Source organism: Misgurnus anguillicaudatus, chromosome 18, assembly GCF_027580225.2.
Source record: "Misgurnus anguillicaudatus chromosome 18, ASM2758022v2, whole genome shotgun sequence".
NCBI classification, from domain to species: domain Eukaryota; kingdom Metazoa; phylum Chordata; class Actinopteri; order Cypriniformes; family Cobitidae; genus Misgurnus; species Misgurnus anguillicaudatus.
This window is the reverse complement of record NC_073354.2, coordinates 7,830,484-7,849,381: the sequence shown is the minus strand read 5'-3', so window position 1 is coordinate 7,849,381 and position 18,898 is coordinate 7,830,484. Positions and strand designations below refer to the sequence as shown.

Here is an 18,898-nt window from a genome sequence, read left to right as displayed (position 1 = left end):
TGTTGGTGTAAAACTGGATCTGTAAGTCACTTAATTGCCCCAGAGCAATCCTTTTAAAGTTTGACAATAACAGCAACATTGACTGGTATAAGGAAATCTGAGTGAAGGTCATTTCAATTGCACCAAGTCATAAATTAGATATTTCAATGTGGAGAAAGCCTTAAAATGTCAGTATCATTCCCACCAGGAGGATGAGAAGGCCAGCCTGATCTCACGAGAGTTCATGCATATTTTAAACGTGCAATTCTCATGAAAAAAAAAAACTAACCCAGCACCTAACCCCAACATCTAAGGGGTCAAGGCAAATCGTGCCAGAACTTACGAATGTGGCCGTATGAATTAATACAAATTAGCCAACTCGTAAAATATGTACGAATTCTCATGCAATAGCGTTGATAAAGGCAAAAAAAGCTTCTTTTTAACTGACAGTGGTGAAAGGTTTGTTACATTGGGATAGGATTTTGGAGGGGTAACACATTCTCAGTGCCATTAGGGCTGTCACAATTATTAAATAATCGTCTCTCACCGCAATTGTTTGACATCATCGCAATGATTTCAGATCACCGCAATGATTGCACATCTCTGTAAAAAACACAAGGGGGAGCTGCAGCGCCTGTATTATTGAGACGATATCAGATGGCGCTCCTAAGTTGACAGTGCAACGCTATACACTGCAAAGCCATAGCCATTCAATAGAGTGGGAAAACAGCATTGAAAGAAATGCTGCAAAACTTTAAAAGCAGTATGAACTGCCATGTAAAAGATACATTTCCAAAAGCAATTCCAAATTTAGGGAAGTGAAGGATGCTATACTTAAGGATCTGAAAGGAAGTTTTTTTGCAGCCATTACAGACATGTGGTCCAGTACTAATATGCCCTTAGTAGGTTTGGCTACTATTTAAGGTCTGTTCTAGTATAGTCCGTTTATTTTGATTGCACTTTTATTATCAGACACCTTATTGTGTTTATTTTTTTATGAAGAATTTTCAGTTTTTGAAAGATGTATTCATTAAAAAATTATTTAATAATTCATATTTAGTGCCAGGTAAACCTGGCAAAAGATTTAAATAATCAAAAATATGTTTGAAAATTATTTCATGAATAGCCAAAGCCCTAAACAGGCAATTAATCATCACAATTTATTAGACAATTAACCAAATCGTGACAGCCCGAAAGTGCCATTAGATTAGGATGCTAATAAACTGTCTTATATTTTTTTTACAGCAGTGGTTCTTAAACTTTTCCCCTTATTTCCAAAAGCAATCAATTTCTACCCTGCCCATATGGCAAACAATCTATTTATTTTGCCAAAAATGTGTTTTAAATATATGCTAAATACAGAAAAGTTTAATTAAATATATTTTTGAATTGGAAATATATTTAGTTTTAAACTTCATATATAATTGTATATTTTATGCATGCATGCGTATACATTTTATACAAACTCATATACTTTGGCCAGGAAAATTATATTTTTTGTTTTGTTTTTTAATGTAGTTTACATCATATATTTGATAGTTATGGACACATTATTGTATTTTAAATGGAAGAAAACACTGTTTTTGATCTCAAAATAAAGCATTTTCTCTCTGTACATGACTGTGGGGACAAGCACTTCTGTGGTGCTTGGAATTCTAAGTAATTAATAAAAATCAAATATTGCTACATTGATGGTTGTAAAATTACAAATGTATTTATTGCCCCTGAAATACATTTTGAAATATATTCTCATGTTCATCTTTTAATAAGATGACATCATTCTGCCATACCTGCAATTCATTTAATTTTCTTTTCTTTATTATATATTTTACTATCTAATTTCTATCACATTTTCCGTCCATTTAGTAGCTGATGTTATAGTTATTCTTGTGTAACAGGGACAAATTCAGAAAAAAAAAACTAACTGGACTTTGCCTTTTTAATATATTAATATGTGTCATAACTGCCATCTACTGGACATTTATGATTAGTAGAAAACTATTTCATAACAAGTTATTCAGGAATCAGTGTTTTGTTTGTTAGATGCCCTTTTACAAAAATGTTTTGGACTGAGATTTTAATATAGTTTTTTTTTGTTATTTTAACAACCTTACTGATATTACAGAAGAAATAGCATAGTATTTATTTTCTAATACGTGTTCCACTCATTAGATAATGCTAATAAGGAAATGTCACATTAATGCTAAAGTCACAGGTTTGAATTTTTTTGCTCTGAATTTTGCTGATTCTCTCTGTAAAGTGAAAATAAACAAAAAAGTTGTTACACCAGATATTAAATAACATTATAAGTCACCAATTAATAGTAATATGATATTTAGATAAGGTTTTTCCACCCTCTCACAGTGGTTTAAACTAATAGCAAAATTTAATATTATTTATTTGAATTTTAATTATTATTTATTCCCATATACTGTCCATCTTATTTTATTTTTTTATAAGTATCCCTCATACACTTTGTTCTGTTCAATTAATATACTTTATTTGATGTTTAATATCACTTGATGTTATGTGCAATATTCAATAAAGAGTTTATTGGAAAAAGGTTATTCATATTTGTTAGCCTAAATAAAAAGAAAAAGTATTTGGTAAAGTTAAATCGTCTGAATAAAATCTGTAAATTTCAGCTTTCTGCTAAGGATTGCTTGCTATTAATAATTTGTGTACTTGTAAACTTTTTTCAGCAAATTTTCATGTCCCTATTTATCACTTTAACCTTTTAAATGATTATATGTTTTGAAGGGTTCGTAGGGGGGAGGGGCGTGAGCCTGACTACATCCGGGCTCTTGTGACGCGCGTGACAGCCGTTGTAAAACTCAAGACGACAGTAAATACCAAAGAGAGAAGCCGAATAACTTCATCTGTCACAAACAACAAGGCGATTTTTCGTGATTTAACATCGCGAAGACATCGAAACACGTACAAACATCATGCAGCATCCAAATTAAATGGTAAGTGAAGTGAATCGTTTGAATATTATCCGGCTTTTAATAGCGCTAACCCATCGCCTTAGCTTTAGGCCTCAGTCACCTGTTACACCGATTCATACATGAATTATCCGCTCGAAACTCTTTATCGCGCTAGTTAAACATATTATTTAAAGGCTTATTGGTGTGGTTATAGTTATGTGTGTGACTTAGAAAATGATTTACTGGGGTAGGCTAACCGTGTTTGAATCTGTTATACACTATAGACATGACAGAGATGAAAAATTGAAAGCCAGACAGAATTTGTGGGAATTACAGGCGCGTTCAGTATTTTTGGCATGTACAGGGGTTTGGTTTAGGTGGGCCGCACCTTGTTTTGAGGTTTGTTTATCACTGTCCTGTTATGAACATCTTCATTGTCTGATGGGGCTTTGTCTTTTACAGTGGTGTATGTTTGAGGTTTAGTGAGCTTATAACACGAAGACATGTGTATGTACATTAATAACTAACTGAAGGTTTTATTTATTATCAAGCTTACTAACATGCTGTTTTCTGTCTATGTGTAAAATTGATTGGGGTTAAATAAATATATTGGTCACCTCTCCCTGACAGATGTTGTGAGGTGTTTTATCTGAATGTTCACAACAACAGCTGTCTAATTATTATTTTGCATGTGAGCGCATAATCTGATATGGTGATCTCTCCCTGTGTAGTCTCCAGGTAAAGACGGGTTCAGATCCTGACAGTTTGCTCTTCCACCCGGAAGTCTCTTCACTACCTGGGCGCCTAACATATGAATTTTACATGAAGAGGGGCGAGAAACCCGAGGGATACAGACAGATGCGACCCAAGACGTTTCCTGCAAGCAACTACAGTGGAAATAGTCAACAGATGCTGCAGGAGATCCGGGAAAGCCTGCGGAACCTTTCCCGGCCGTCGGATCCTCCCAAGGCCGACGCGAACGCTGGGAAGGGCCCGTCGGACGATCCCAGGCAACAGGGGCGCAGCACCAACCCAAAAAACCCCTACCACAAAGCTCTGCAGGAGATCCGTGAATCACTGATACCGTTTGCCAACAAAAGCATCAGCGGCGGACATGCGGCCGACATCAACAGACGCATGCTGCAGGAGCTGCAAGATGCTGGTTTTGATGAGGTTCGTTAATTTTTGTTGTTGCCAAAATGCACAGAGGGTTAACTCCAAACACGTCAGATCGATCATTTGTCTTAAGAATGTTCTCTACTGTCATGTTATAATTTCACTTATTTGAGGAATGACAGGCATGGTATGTCGCCAGACAAGCTCTTGTTAAGATAGTCAACAACACAATGTCATACTTAAATGTTCAGATCTGTGGGTGTGATGTATGCATTTGTTGTGTAATAAGAATATACATGTATTTATTGACAACAAATTTCGATCTGTAGATGTACAGGTAGAAAGAGAAAGCTGTGGTGGCTGTTATAATGGAAGAGCAAGGGACGCATACTTTAGATATTTTACAGCACACACATGCCTGTCAATCAATGCGAGGACAATCATTTTGATCATAAACATATCGGCTTTCATGTGTTTTTAAATACTACAGTGCTTATATGTAATACTATGATATGATCCACTATATACAATTGTTTTGATTTAATCATTTTACTTGAACTACTGTGTAGTGTTAACCATAGGATACATTACATACGCGCATTATTGAAAAGCATTGATCCTGAAAGTGGTATTTTAAAGCTAAAATTTTGCTGAAACCCTACCAATCATAATGAAGTATATAAAATACTAGACATACATAAGTAATACAGAGACTTGTATATCATTTTTTTTGTTTACTGTATTTTGATAATTGTTCAAGGGTTATTATTACTCTAAATCGTGTTACCATACTCACAAAAAAAAAATTCAACATTAAAGGAATAGTCTACTCATTTTCAATATTAAAATATGTTATTACCTTAAGTAAGAATTGTTGATACATCCCTCTATCATCTGTGTGCGTGCACGTAAGCACTGGAGCGCGCTGCGACGCTTCGATAGCATTTAGCTTAGCGCCATTCATTCAATGGTACCATTTAGAGATAAAGTTAGAAGTGACCAAACACATCAACGTTTTTCCTATTTAAGACGAGTAGTTATACGAGCAAGTTTGGTGGTACAAAATAAAACGTAGCGCTTTTCTAAGCGGATTTAAAAGAGGAACTATATTTTATGGCGTAATAGCACTTTTGGGAGTACTTCGACTCGGCGCAGTAACACCCTCCCTCTCCCATTATGAGAGTGAGAAGGGGAGCGGACTTTTCAGGCGAGTCGAAGTACTCCCAAAAGTGCTATTACGCCATAAAATATAGTTCCTCTTTTAAATCCGCTTAGAAAAGCGCTACGTTTTATTTTGTACCACCAAACTTGCTCGTATAACTACTCGTCTTAAATAGGAAAAACGTTGATGTGTTTGGTCACTTCTAACTTTATCTCTGATTGGTACCATTGAATGAATGGCGCTAAGCTAAATGCTATCGAAGCGTCGCAGCGCGCTCCAGCGCTTACGTGGACGCACACAGATGATAGAGGGATGTATCAACAGTTCTTAGTTAAGGTAATAACATATTTTAATATTGAAAATGAGTAGACTATTCCTTTAACATAAAGGCCCAAAAGATAATTTGAGTTTGTTTAGAAAGTAATGCGTTCAAATGATTTTGATAGGTTTTAAAGCCATAGGTGTGTGTGGACATCCCATCATTATCATGTGTGTGTGTTGTTTATACAGGAGCTGGTGGTTCATGCTCTGAAACAGACAAACAGTCGCAGTGTGGAAGCAGCGGTGGATTACATCTTTAAAAACTTCCAGGATCCTGGGAGGGAACAGATCTCAGCCCCTGTCATGCGTCCTGTAAACGCACCTTTACAACAAGCAGGTATTTGCTGCATTTTGTCTTTACAGGGTTAAGTTGTTTATTGTAGTAGTGCGTGTTAAATTGTTCAAATTGACGGCATTCTTTATAATTTGAATGGAATTTTGTGCACAGAAGCCTATAGTTATTAAATCATAATTATTTGTTTAATGCTCATATAATTATGTATAGCTATTTGTGCTATTAATAGACTGCACTTTTCATCTATACATCTAAAAGAAATGTGTGTGGTTTGTATCTGGTGAATGTGACCCTTTACACAGGCTACAGCAGTCCAAAATATTTTAAAGTTCAGTTTACTGTCTAACTAAATCGGTATTGCATTGAATCCAACTGTAAAAGCTTAAAATACTTAGAATGACATCTACCGATAACGATAGTTTTGCTTTTAGATTTTAAAAACTTTATAAAATCAGATCTTTAAAATAGCCTACAGTTATCTTGTATGTGCATGTGTGAATGACACGTTTCATCCGTCAGCTTCACCAGAGGATTAACTCAGTTTGCGAGTTAGTGTTTCTGTGATCTTATATTTCTTTAAATGTGCGATTGTTTCTTCACCTGAAGCTGTTGAGTGTATTAAAAGACTTTGAATATAGTGCATAATACGTTGTCCTTTTAATAGCTTGTCAGTAACAACCACGCTAACGCACATATCGGAATTGGATCGGTCACGTTGTCGGTCCTCGATCCAATGTCCGATCCATCCAAAAAGCCCGGATCGGCCCTGATACCGATCCAGCATATTGGATCGGGACATCCTTATTTTCTATCATTGCCCACTAACAGTTCGTGTTCATATTGCAGATAACCATTACTTAAAAAAGGTTTTGAGTCCCTGAAATGTCATTCAACAGTGTTGGTTCAAAATTCTTTGGTGGTTAATGTCGCTGTTTCTCACATATGGTTGTTCTCCTGTCTAGGTCCATCTCAAATTCAGCAGCCTGTGTTGCGTCGACAGAGCTGGAAGGACTCTAAGGAATCTCTGGCCCCACAGCGACACAGTGCTCTGATCGCTGACGGCATGATGTACCGCTCGAATAGCCCAGGACCTCAAGGTGACCTCTCACGACCCGCGAGCTTTCCTCAAAATCTTGCCGCTAATGCCGGCGGTCAGCGAGTGAACGCTCCCCTCTCACGGCAGGTGCGTAGCATCACTCCTCCTCCCTCCTCGTGGGACTCCAGTAACTCAAACAAGCGGTATTCTGGGAACCTAGACTATCTGGTGCCCCGGATCTCACCCGTGCCTCAGGGGCCCCGGTCCGAGAGCTACATTAACCCTCCATCACAGGCTCAGCGAGGCATCAGTCCGGTGCCTGTGGGTCGGCAGCCGATCATCATGCAAAACTCTGGAGGTAACAAATTCGCATTCCCCCCATCCTGGCCCCAGAATGGCACCGTACAAAACGAATACATGGGCATGAGTAGCGGCGGCCGGCAGCCTCAGCCGCCCCCTCCTCCGTATCCCATGCACCAATCTAACAGACAGAGCCCCACAGCCCAGCAGATGCAGTCCAGCTCCCCTGCACCCTCGAACGGAGCCAACCTTCCCCCGAGCATGTTGGTCCCCAACCGCAACAGCCACAACCTCGATATGTACAACCTCGGAGTGCTACCCCAGGTCAGACAGCAGTCTCAGACTTCCCCCGGCCATAACGGTAACCAAGAAGTTCCTCCCTCTTGGCCGCACAACGTCCCGGGACGCTCCAACTCCTTCACCAACGCCCAGTCCAGCGGCCGCCAAGGTCCGCAGGTCCCCAGCTCTCAGCCTTCCGCCACCACCGTCACCGCCATCACGCAGGCTCCTATCCTGCATCCCGTGAAGAGCACACGCGTGCAGAAGCCAGAGCTGCACACAGCCGTGGCCCCTACGCACCCGCCCTGGATGCAGCAGACGCCTCCTCCATCCAGTGTCTATCAAGAACCGCCTGCACCCGTGCCTGCCCCCGAAGTCCCGAGCTACCAGGGCCCACCCCCTCCTTACCCTAAATACCTGCTACAGCCCCCTCCGCCGGGCTATGACCCCACCCCGAAATCCACCAATAAAGAAGATGATAACGGCATGGATAATGACAACGATGCCGACAGCACCTGCTCTAGCGAACGTGCCGAGAGCACAGAGGAACGCGAAAAGAAACAAATCACGACGTCTCCCGTACCCGTGCGGCGCAACAAGCGAGACGAGGACCGTAAAGGAGAAAACGGCGTTCCTATGTACTCGCCACAGGCCTTCAAGTTTTTCATGGAGCAGCATGTGGAAAACATCTTGAAAAATCACCAACAGAGGATCAGGAGGAAGAAACAGCTGGAGAGCGAGATGCAACGGGTTAGCATGCGTTCCTTTCTTCCTTTTCTTTGCCCCTTTGCTCTGCTGTTTTATTCCTACTGACTGCAACTATTTATTCTGTCCTTTTCTGCCTCCTTGTATTCTTTAGTTTGTGGATGTTCTCTCTTTTCTCTGTCTGATCAGCTGGTTTTCATACTTTCATAAGGTTTCTTCTGGAGTAATCTTCACTCAAGTGTGGTAAAGTAAGATCCTGTCAGTTGGACAGCATGTGTATAAGTCTGTTTCTCAAATGTTTCAATGTTCTCGGTCCTGCAACACACGTGGGCCTGCATGACATACTGATTAAAAAAATGTATACAGTATACGTCAGATAAAAGCGTCTGCCAAATATCTGTGATTTTTTTTACATTTACTCAACCAAAACATGTCAAGCTCAAAGGACAGGATATTCATAAATGCATTTCTTGACAAATTATAGACTATAGACTAGATATTTTATTATCATAACAACATGCCTACCAGTACATTAATGAAGAAAAAGCGTGTGTTGCATGCTTTGCTGTTGTTCGGTGAAGGATGCTGCCTGTGTTTTAAATGTGTGTTATTGTGTGATGTGATTGTATGTATGTATAAGTGAGTGTTTTATCAGAATGGGTCTCATTCGTGTGCCTTGTGTGCAGGTGGGACTATCAAATGATGCGCAGGAGCAGATGCGTATGATGCTGTGCCAAAAGGAGTCCAACTACATCCGCCTCAAACGTGCCAAAATGGACAAATCCATGTTCGAGAAGATCAAGACTCTTGGAATCGGAGCGTTCGGAGAGGTGTGTTTGGCTCGGAAGGTGGACACGGGAGCCCTGTACGCCATGAAGACCCTTCGTAAAAAAGACGTCTTGTTGAGAAATCAGGTGGCCCACGTGAAAGCAGAGAGGGATATTCTCGCCGAAGCGGATAACGAGTGGGTCGTCCGCTTGTACTACTCTTTTCAGGATAAAGATAACTTGTATTTTGTCATGGACTACATCCCTGGCGGCGACATGATGAGCTTACTGATCCGAATGGGAATTTTTCAAGAGGACTTGGCCCAGTTTTACATCGCAGAGCTCACCTGTGCTGTGGAAAGTGTCCACAAAATGGGTTTTATCCACCGGGACATCAAACCTGACAATATTCTGATAGATCGAGACGGACACATTAAACTGACGGACTTTGGCCTCTGCACGGGATTTCGCTGGACGCACGACTCCAAATACTACCAGAGCGGTAAGACATGTGTTTCATGATGACCTCAATGGTTATGGAGACTAAGTGTAAATCTAATGTTAATGAAGGATTTGGATTTGGATTGAACTGGTCTATGGTGTCCTCACAGGGAGATATTTAACCGGATATGTTTATTGTCAGGTGATCACGTGCGTCAGGACAGTATGGACTTCAGTATGGAGTGGGAGGATTCATCTAACTGTCGCTGTGGAGATCGATTGAAGCCGCTGGAGCGCAGAGCAGCCAGACAACATCAGCGCTGCCTGGCACATTCGCTGGTGGGCACACCAAATTACATCGCACCCGAAGTACTGCTGCGCACGGGTAAACATCCTTCACTTTACTTTCATTAAAGAAGAAATTGATGCTTTCACAAGATGGTACATAAGTGCCTAAATCCAAACTAAAGGTGTACCCAGTGTAACCCAATGTAAATGTTCTTGATATTTTAAAATGATGGCTTATGGATTTAATATAATAAAGCTCCCTATTTTGTTCCAACATGAACACAGTGTAAACTGGTCTTTACTTTAAAGACGGTCTTTGGACAATTCATAACGCATACATAATTTGTGTCCATTCAGTTGTGCTGCCAATATGATGAGTCTTGTATTTGCTTCATTTTTATTGGCCCAGGTTACACGCAGCTTTGTGATTGGTGGAGTGTGGGTGTTATCCTCTATGAGATGTTGGTCGGCCAGCCTCCTTTTCTGGCAACAACTCCTCTTGAGACACAAATGAAGGTGAGACTGTTTCTTAAAAATGTGAAGTGTGCCAAGGCCTTAATGCCTTTGTCTGCTCTGTAGGTCTGTATATGTTATGTATGGGTGATTCTCACGAAATACAGTGTCCATTCTCACGAAATCCGTGTCCAGCATCAGAATAAAAAAAACTTGAATTTTTTGCACATATAAGATTAAGGTCTGAGGATTTAAGTATATTTCCAATAAAAGTATTTAAAAAATGTTTTAGATTATCATTATAAAAAATGATCATTACCGCAACATGATATTACATTAAATATATGCATTTACAAACTCATGCTTCGGTAATGAGAACTAAAAAGTTGTCTAGGTACTATGACAAACAAAATTTCAATGTTTATGTGGAGAGAAAAATAAGAACTGCTTACCTGGCAGCCATCTTGAGTGTCACAGTCAATTATGTCCCTTAAAACAAATTTTTTTTTAATGTTAGTTCCTTGAGGGCTTAAACAATGATTGAAAATTGTTACGGAGGATGACACATTTATACTCCTTGTTATTGTCTCTACATTTACCAATGATCACCAAGTACCACTTGTTTCTTTACTGTAAATGTTTATAGTATAACATGCACTGAAGCTTTTGATTTTTTTAGATTTTTTAATTATAAATATTTCCATGTCAAAGAACCCAAATCCAGTTATGGGCACGTTGCGGTAATGAAAATTTTCCTTTTAAATGTGGAAAAAACAACAAAATTGGTTTGTATTTGAAATCATGTGCAAAATAGTACATGAAGAGATGTTTATAACTGTATGCTTCTTATTTTGATACTCTTACTTTGCATTTACTTTTTTAATCAAAATGTTTCATGACCTCATAAGTCTAATTTTGCGAGAATCACCCGTATAGTCCAGGGTTGGGCATTCCTAGACCTGGAGGACCACTGTCCTTCAAAGTTTATCTCCAACCCTAATTAAACACTACTCAAAGGTTGCAGGATGACTTGGAAATGAGTTTCAGGTGTGTTTGATTTAGGATTGGAGCTAAACCTTGCAGGACAGTGGCCCTACAGGAATGCCCAGTCATTGATATAGTGAAAGGTAATTTGGGATGCCGTATTGATTATCGGTATTTCTTACAGGTGATAAACTGGCAGGCAGCCCTACACATCCCACCACAGGCCAAGCTGAGTCCGGAGGCTACCGATCTCATCCTCAAGCTGTGCCGCGGCCCAGACGACCGGCTCGGGAAAAACGGAGCTGATGAAATCAAAGCCCAGCCGTTCTTCAAGACCATCGACTTCTCCACGGAGCTCAGGCAACAACACCACGCGCCTTACATCCCAAAAATTATTCACTCCACCGACACCTCCAACTTTGATCCCGTCGACCCCGACAAACTGTGGAGCGACGACGCCGACGGTAATCACAACGACACGCTCAACCGCTGGTTCAAGAACGGCAAGCACCCGGAGCACGCTTTCTACGAATTCACCTTTCGCCGTTTCTTTGACGATAACGGACATCCGTACAGCTGTCCCAAGCCCATCGAGTGTGAGGACTACGAGGTGGATGAGGACGAGCCGGTCAACCCTTCAAAGGGTCATGGGGCGGAGCAGGGGCGGGACCTAGTGTATGTTTAGTGTGAATGTGTATGGACAAAAAACTTGTCAAGAACATCTGGGTCATGTTTCACCCCAAAAATGCATTTTTATTTCAAGCATCATCACATTTACTTTTGTTTGTGATTCCCCTTATTCTCATTATTGACCTTTTTTTCATATTTTAAGCATGTGTCCTTTTAATTATCAGTAATATAATTAAGAAATCTGTATTTTGTGTTTATAGATTATGGTCTTTGGTCATTTAAGTTAAAATCATAGCAGTGTTTTTGTTTTATACAGTTAAAACTACCGTATTATAGTGATGAGATTCAGCATTAACATAAACAAAACTAACAAGTGAAATGCTTAGATCAGATGTTTGAAAATAAGATTTTGTCCTGTAAAAGTCTTAGAAATAGGCAACATTTTGTTTCCTATTTGATTTTGGGGTGAAATATAAGCCAGATGTGTCTTGAGAAATTGATTTTTTCTGTTTTATACAGTCTTGTTCAAAATAATAGCAGTACAATGTGACTAACCAGAATAATCAAGGTTTTTAGTATATTTTTTATTGCTACGTGGCAAACAAGTTACCAGTAGGTTCAGTAGATTCTCAGAAAACAAACAAGACCCAGCATTCATGATATGCACGCTCTTAAGGCTGTGCAATTGGGCAATTAGTTGAAAGGGGTGTGTTCAAAAAAATAGCAGTGTCTACCTTTGACTGTACAAACTCAAAACTATTTTGTACAAACATTTTTTTTCCTGTGAATCACTAAACTAATATTTAGTTGTATGACAACAGTTTTTTAAAACTGCTTGACATCTTTGTGGAATGGAGTCAACCAACTTGTGGCACCTCTCAGCTGTTATTCCACTCCATGATTCTTTAACAACATTCCACAATTCATTCACATTTCTTGGTTTTACAGCATTTTTGATATCACCCCACAAGTTCTCAATTGGATTAAGGTCTGGAGATTGGGCTGGCCACTCCATAACATTAATTTTGTTGGTTTGGAACCAAGACTTTGCCCGTTTACTAGGGTGTTTTGGGTCATTGTCTTGTTGAAACAATCATTTCAAGGGCATGTCCTCTTCAGCATAGGGCAACATGACCTCTTCAAGTATTTTAACATATGCAAACTGATCCACGATCCCTGGTATGCGATAAATAGGCCCAACACCATAGTAGGAGAAACATGCCCATATCATGATGCTTGCACCTCCATGCTTCACTGTCTTCACTGTGTACTGTGGCTTGAATTCAGAGTTTGGGGGTCGTCTCACAAACTGCCTGTGGCCCTTGGACCCAAAAAGAACAATTTTACTCTCATCAGTCCACAAAATGTTCCTCCATTTCTCTTTAGGCCAGTTGATGTGTTCTTTGGCAAATTGTAACCTCTTCTGCACATGCCTTTTTTTTAACAGAGGGACTTTGCGGGGGATTCTTGAAAATAGATTAGCTTCACACAGACGTCTTCTAACTGTCACAGTACTTACAGGTAACTCCAGACTGTCTTTGATCATCCTGGAGGTGATCATTGGCTGAGCCTTTGCCATTCTGGTTATTCTTCTATCCATTTTTATGGTTGTCTTCCGTTTTCTTCCACGTCTCTCTGGTTTTGCTCTCAATTTTAAGGCATTGGAGATCATTTTAGCTGAACAGCCTATCATATTTTGCACTTCTTTATAGGTTTTCCCCTCTCCAATCAACTTTTTAATCAAAGTACGCTGTTCTTCTGAACAATGTCTTGAACGACCAATTTTCTCAGCTTTCAAATGCATGTTCAACAAGTGTTGGCTTCATCCTTAAATAGGGGCCACCTGATTCACACCTGTTTCTTCACAAAATTGATGACCTCAGTGATTGAATGCCACACTGCTATTTTTTTGAACACACCCCTTTCAACTAATTGCCCAATTGCACAGCCTTAAGAGCGTGCATATCATGAATGCTGGGTCTTGTTTGTTTTCTGAGAATCTACTGAACCTACTGGTAACTTGTTTGCCACATAGCAATAAAAAATATACAAAAAACCTTGATTATTCTGGTTAGTCACATTGTACTGCTATTATTTTGAACAAGACTGTACATTCTCTCTCTCTCTCTCTCTCTCTTGCATCTCTGCTGGTGTGAATGCTCGAGTCTGTCTTCACATTTTGGGCTGTATTTATTATTATTTTGTTGAGGATGCACGTGTCTGGTGCCTGAGGATCTAATGATGCAGTGGAACCCTGTACTTTTACACTACTTTAACTTATTTAAAGACTTTTTAAAGCTAGTTGCATAATTCCTTCCACTGATGTTGATGTGTTTTATTTATGATTGTGTGGATTTGCCCATCGTCAGACTGCACAGGTACTTTAATTTCATCTCTCTTTCACCAACACTATGAAGGGCATCATCCTTGAAAACTGGCTGTTGAAAGAAAAGATTGTAAATTGTTGCTCTTCTCTGTACTTTTCTATTTATACACACACACAGATTGTATATATAAATTATGCGTTGTAAATTTGTAAATTTTTCTGTCTTACATGTTAAGGGAGTAACCTGTGGGTGATCATGTTTTCTGTTTGTTAGCCTTTAACGTGTCTATTTTCCCTCTGTGTAACATAATGACCAATATCTTAAAGACAGCTGTCAACAAGCTGTGTAAGGAACAGAAGACCTGCACTGGTTTCTTCACTCTTTCACTACCAAAGTCGGCAAGAAAAGTCACAAAACAACTGTATTTGTATATTGGGTCTTTTTATTAATATTTTTTTAAACGTCTAATGTCCTGTGCAGCTATGAATGTAATGAACACTATTTCTTTGATTAAACTTGGTGGTCTTATACCCAAAAAGAGCAGCTATAGGTATTTTGAGTGTAAGTTTGTCTTGAATGTGGAGAGGGTGGGGTGGTGATCAATAAACATCTTAAGCACAAACCTTATTTTTGTGAGTATGTCTGCTTTTTGTTTGATGAATATACTATACAGCATCCACACAAGCCAGGTTTTCTAAATGCTAAAAGTGTGCATACATTCTTTACTCCCTTACAATTTTTTTAATCTTACCGTGGTGTAAGAAAAGATAATATTCAGGTTTAGTTACAACAACAGGGATTTTATTGGTAAAACAAAAATATTTGTCAAATTTAATATTTCATCAATTCCTGATATGTCCCGGCCGCTGGCTCTTTGATCGCCCCCTTGTGGCTGGCTGCAGTACAAGTCATAAACCCCGCCCTCTCCATGCACTCTATTGGAGGAAATGGACTCGGCTCAAAATAAAAAATAAATTACACTTCCAAATAAAAATTTCCGAAAGGTGATTTTTGTCCTTTAAGGTAGTTGTTATCACGCTGATATATGTTCAATTGTTCATTTTTGTGATAAGTTTTATTTTAGCTTGTAATTTGATACTATAGAAACGGGGCGTGTCGTAATGATTGACACCTGTGATTGACAGCTTCTATGAGCGGACTCCCGGATCTTCGAGGGAAGATCGAAGATATAACTAACTATTAATTTTCGATTTCTGTATTATTTCAACCAGACAAAATTAGTTGTATTTTACTTACCTTATTTTAGCAAGCCAGTCAAATAAGATGTTGAAGGGGCGTGGTTGAATTGGGCGCGCGAGCGTACTGATTCTATGAGCTTTTGTCATCTGTAATTTTAAATGCGCGTGCATATAATAGATTTGATTGGTTGTCATTAGTTTATCGTTCAGAAAGCGATCCCAACGCTATCGTTCATTGTATCTTTATCGTTATAGTTGTTGTGTGAACTCCGCTATTCTCTTTAATATAATTTTTAAACTATATTTTTATAGATATAATTATCGTTGTACTGTGAATGGCCCCTTACTTTATAGAAAACATTGCAGTACTGTTTAAAATAATATATAAAATTACATTAGATCCGTTGAAAGTTGAAACAGCGCAAGTTCAGAATTATATTTTTTTGTCTGTGCATAAGAAACTTTATCTCTAATCTTTGATAAGAGAAGATTGTTCACTAATTTTTACTCCATTTGTTTCTGTATATTTCTAATAAAAAGTTACTCTGAAAAAACTACAATCTTCCGTTTCAAGCGTCGCTTGTAAGACGTCACCACTTCTGACCAATCAACAAACTCCGCCTCCAGTGTTCAGCAACATGGCCGCCTCCAGATTACCACCAGCTGCTCTGAACCTCAAACAGGTAAAATAAATTGTGACTTTATTTTACGAATGATATTCAGATCATCTCGAGACGTCTCACATTAGTGCTTAATCTGACGAGTTTATGACCTTTACAGACCACTCGTGCGTGCGTTCTGTGCTCGTTTATTGTTTGTCTGTATGCGCATGCGTATAACAGAGGACATGTTTGTATTTACTTTAAATACAAAGTTCTTGGATTGCTTTTATACTGTTTATCTCAACAGAGCACGTGCGAAGTGACTGAAACTCAACTAAATGTGATTAAAGATCTGCAATGCAAGGGCTTAAGTGACTCTTTATTACTGTTACATTTATTTGAATAAACAAAAAATTTCAGTCTCATTATATTTATTTGAGGCTGTTTATGGTTGCTAGCCTAGCTTTTTATAAGAGTTGACAACATAGAAATAGTCAACGTATGCATGCTTTTGCAGCATGCTTTTCGTCTTTCTAGATTAACTGAATAAAAACTCATTAATTTAATTGCTAACATATTCAGATTAGTGGACAGTCTGTCAGTTCATAAGGTGATAAGCTCACAAAAGCAGTTTATTTGTTTATTTATACGAGTAAAGAGAATTTTTATTGGTAACCCATACAGCAAAAAATATTTTTTTTATATATTTTAAAATATGCAAAAAATGGCCAAAAATCTATTTTAAAAAATACATCTATTTTAAAACAAGAAAATATATTCGCATCGCTTTGGAAGAAAAACCTTGTTTATGTTACAAACTTGTAAACATGAGTTTAAAAAATGGTTCAAATTAAATAAATTTTGATTAAATTAAACTTCAAAAATATACTTATTAAAATTACATTTTATTAAGCATAATTTTAAAATATATTTAGGCCAAGAATAAATTTCTTGCCATATGGGTTGTGAAATTAGAAATGTATTTGCTTGCCCTTACATTTTGAAAGATATTTAGTTTTACCCTTGAAAGTAAACTTCTGTTTCTATGTGTTTGTTGTATAAAGTTTTTACAGAGGCAGAAAGTTTTGGGAGTGTACAGAGATCTGCTTCGTTGCATCCGCAAAATACCTCAAGAGTCTGACCGCACATATCTGAGAGACTGGGCCAGAGAAGAGTTCAAGAGAAACAAGAGCGAAACAAATCAGGTGAGATCATCTTTAGATTTGACACTTTTAAAGTATGAACGTCACAAAAGGTTGTTTTTGCTTGTAAAGTGAGTAATGATAGCACAGAATTTAGTTTTAATACATTTTCTAGATGGTCAGGGGTTTGTTTTAAATTCTGAATGTTAAATATCAAAACTTCTCATTTCCATGCTTTTACTGTAAGACATTCAGTGATTGTTTTTCTCTCATCTAAAGGATGTCATCCGTATGATGATCACACAAGCAAACAATCATCTGGAGGATTTAAGAAAATCTCTCGCTTTGGCCGGATGCTAGAACATTTCCATTCATCAACAGATGTGCACTATTATGTCAAAGAAAATCATTCTATTGTATATTTATATGTTTATAATGCATAAATATTTTGTCCTTCAAGTAACATGTTCTCATCTAAGCTATAATCGATGTGCAATTGAGTTCTATGACATGTCAGAATAAATACACTTTTATCTAACGACGTCTCCATTAAAAGAAGTCTTTATGTGACTAATATCAGTCTCTGTGTGAAATGTAAAAGCAGACCTCACAGTCAGAAATGAAAATGTCATTGATGTGTGAAATGTTTTTGTATCTTCTATAAAACAGACATCAGTTAACATCTTTGTTTCCAAAGACTCTAAAGACAGTTTTTATTATTTTTTAAAAAACAATTTATTAAAGTTTGCTTACAAATTTTACTTCATGGTCCATTTTCTTAAGACCGATAAATATTAGCTTTCCCTTTAAACAACTGTAAACTATTAATGTCCAGTAGCCGCACATGTATAAAAAGGTTGATCATATATTAGTTGTTATTAGTCATTATTTTGCCAAAACACAATTAAGAGAAATGTATTTACTGAGGAAATAACAACATGAATTTTAAGTCAGTGTGGAGCAGCACAGTCCTTTAAGTCGACTCTAAAGATATTGGGGCAGTTTCCCAGACAAGGTTTAGATCAAAGACTATGCGTTAGTTTTATTTTACAAACATACCTTGCAAAAAACATAACTGGTGTGCATCTTGAGACAATGCCACTGATATATATATATATATATATATATATAAATTGTGTCAGTGCAAGATGTTTTTAAATTAAGGCAACTCAAGAAAGCATTTTAGTTTGGGATTAAGATAAGCCTTGTCCGGGAAACCACCCCATAATGTATTTAATAATTTCAACAATGCTTATAAGGGTGGCGTACACACATTACAGGTTTTGAAATAAAGTACAACCTTCTATAATGGGACATATTTCTGAATAAACAAAGACATTTATACAGAAAATGTACAGCAGGACTCGATCAGAAATGAATGAAAAATGGCAAAATTTTCACCCTCTTATCATCAGGTAATTTGACAAAGATGTACAGACTAAACTCTTGGCATTTTATCAACCAACAAGTGTCAATTATGAACTATAATGTGAAATCAGATGACATTAATCTATGTAATTCTGCCTAAAAACACATTTTCATGGCATGTAAATAACTTTTTGCTGCATACTAGATCAAAATTATTAAACATAGGATATTTGATTTCTAGAATTTCTAATCTTTAAACAAATGGCGAAAATGTAAAAAATAATACTTGTTAACATCACAGTGCTGTGATTCATTTTCTTAAATGTTTCCAGTCTTTGAGCCTTTGAAAATACATAAAAACCAATTCAAATATACACATGAGCATGAACACTCGACGCAGTCTCTCTCTATCTGAATGTATGTAACTGTATAAAATGTTAAAACTGTGACATTAGGTACTTCACTATGAACCAAGCGTGCCGCACAAGCCCTGAAAAGTGAAGCCGAAACGTCTCGATCGCCCCCCATTGACTGGTCCCAGTATAGGTCATAAACCCGCCTCCCCATGTTATTCAAT

The 18,898-nt window shown here is 38.0% G+C and overlaps 2 protein-coding genes across 4 annotated transcripts; both read left to right on the top strand.

Moving 5' to 3' along the window:
* The first annotated feature begins 2,761 nt into the window (after window positions 1–2,761).
* On the top strand, window positions 2,762–12,217 carry lats1 (large tumor suppressor kinase 1). 3 transcript variants are annotated; one of them, XM_073855720.1, is made up of 8 exons: window positions 2,769–2,948; window positions 3,638–4,079; window positions 5,695–5,842; window positions 6,763–8,165; window positions 8,807–9,389; window positions 9,531–9,713; window positions 10,026–10,132; window positions 11,238–12,217. In XM_073855720.1, the coding sequence occupies exons 2-8, from the start codon at window positions 3,729–3,731 to the stop codon at window positions 11,736–11,738; spliced, it is 3,276 nt and encodes a 1,091-aa protein (XP_073711821.1). In that variant the 5' UTR covers window positions 2,769–2,948; window positions 3,638–3,728; the 3' UTR covers window positions 11,739–12,217. The 3 variants fall into 3 exon arrangements, with proteins under 3 accessions (XP_073711822.1, XP_073711823.1, XP_073711821.1); XM_073855721.1 differs by lacking the exons at window positions 9,531–9,713; window positions 10,026–10,132; window positions 11,238–12,217 and adding an exon at window positions 8,275–8,363 and having other exon boundaries at window positions 2,762–2,948; window positions 8,807–8,989; XM_073855722.1 differs by lacking the exons at window positions 9,531–9,713; window positions 10,026–10,132; window positions 11,238–12,217 and adding an exon at window positions 8,275–8,368 and having other exon boundaries at window positions 2,762–2,948; window positions 8,807–8,941.
* A 3,517-nt stretch (window positions 12,218–15,734) lies between these two features.
* On the top strand, window positions 15,735–17,491 carry lyrm2 (LYR motif containing 2). Its single transcript, XM_073855724.1, has 3 exons — window positions 15,735–15,892; window positions 16,876–17,016; window positions 17,233–17,491. Exons 1-3 carry the CDS (start codon window positions 15,848–15,850, stop codon window positions 17,311–17,313), a joined length of 267 nt encoding a protein of 88 aa, XP_073711825.1. The 5' UTR covers window positions 15,735–15,847; the 3' UTR covers window positions 17,314–17,491.
* Window positions 17,492–18,898: the final 1,407 nt, after the last annotated feature.

Bases quoted from the DNA above. Each gene is read 5' to 3' on its own strand.
- lats1 (XM_073855720.1), top strand. From the start codon at position 3,729: ATGAAGAGGGGCGAGAAACCCGAGGGATACAGACAGATGCGACCCAAG. The intron at 9,714-10,025 runs GTAAACATCCTT...TTATTGGCCCAG, and splicing joins CGAAGTACTGCTGCGCACGG to GTTACACGCAGCTTTGTGAT. The intron at 10,133-11,237 runs GTGAGACTGTTT...TATTTCTTACAG, and splicing joins CTCTTGAGACACAAATGAAG to GTGATAAACTGGCAGGCAGC.
- lyrm2 (XM_073855724.1), top strand. From the start codon at position 15,848: ATGGCCGCCTCCAGATTACCACCAGCTGCTCTGAACCTCAAACAG. The intron at 15,893-16,875 runs GTAAAATAAATT...TGTTGTATAAAG, and splicing joins CTGCTCTGAACCTCAAACAG to TTTTTACAGAGGCAGAAAGT. The intron at 17,017-17,232 runs GTGAGATCATCT...TCTCATCTAAAG, and splicing joins ACAAGAGCGAAACAAATCAG to GATGTCATCCGTATGATGAT.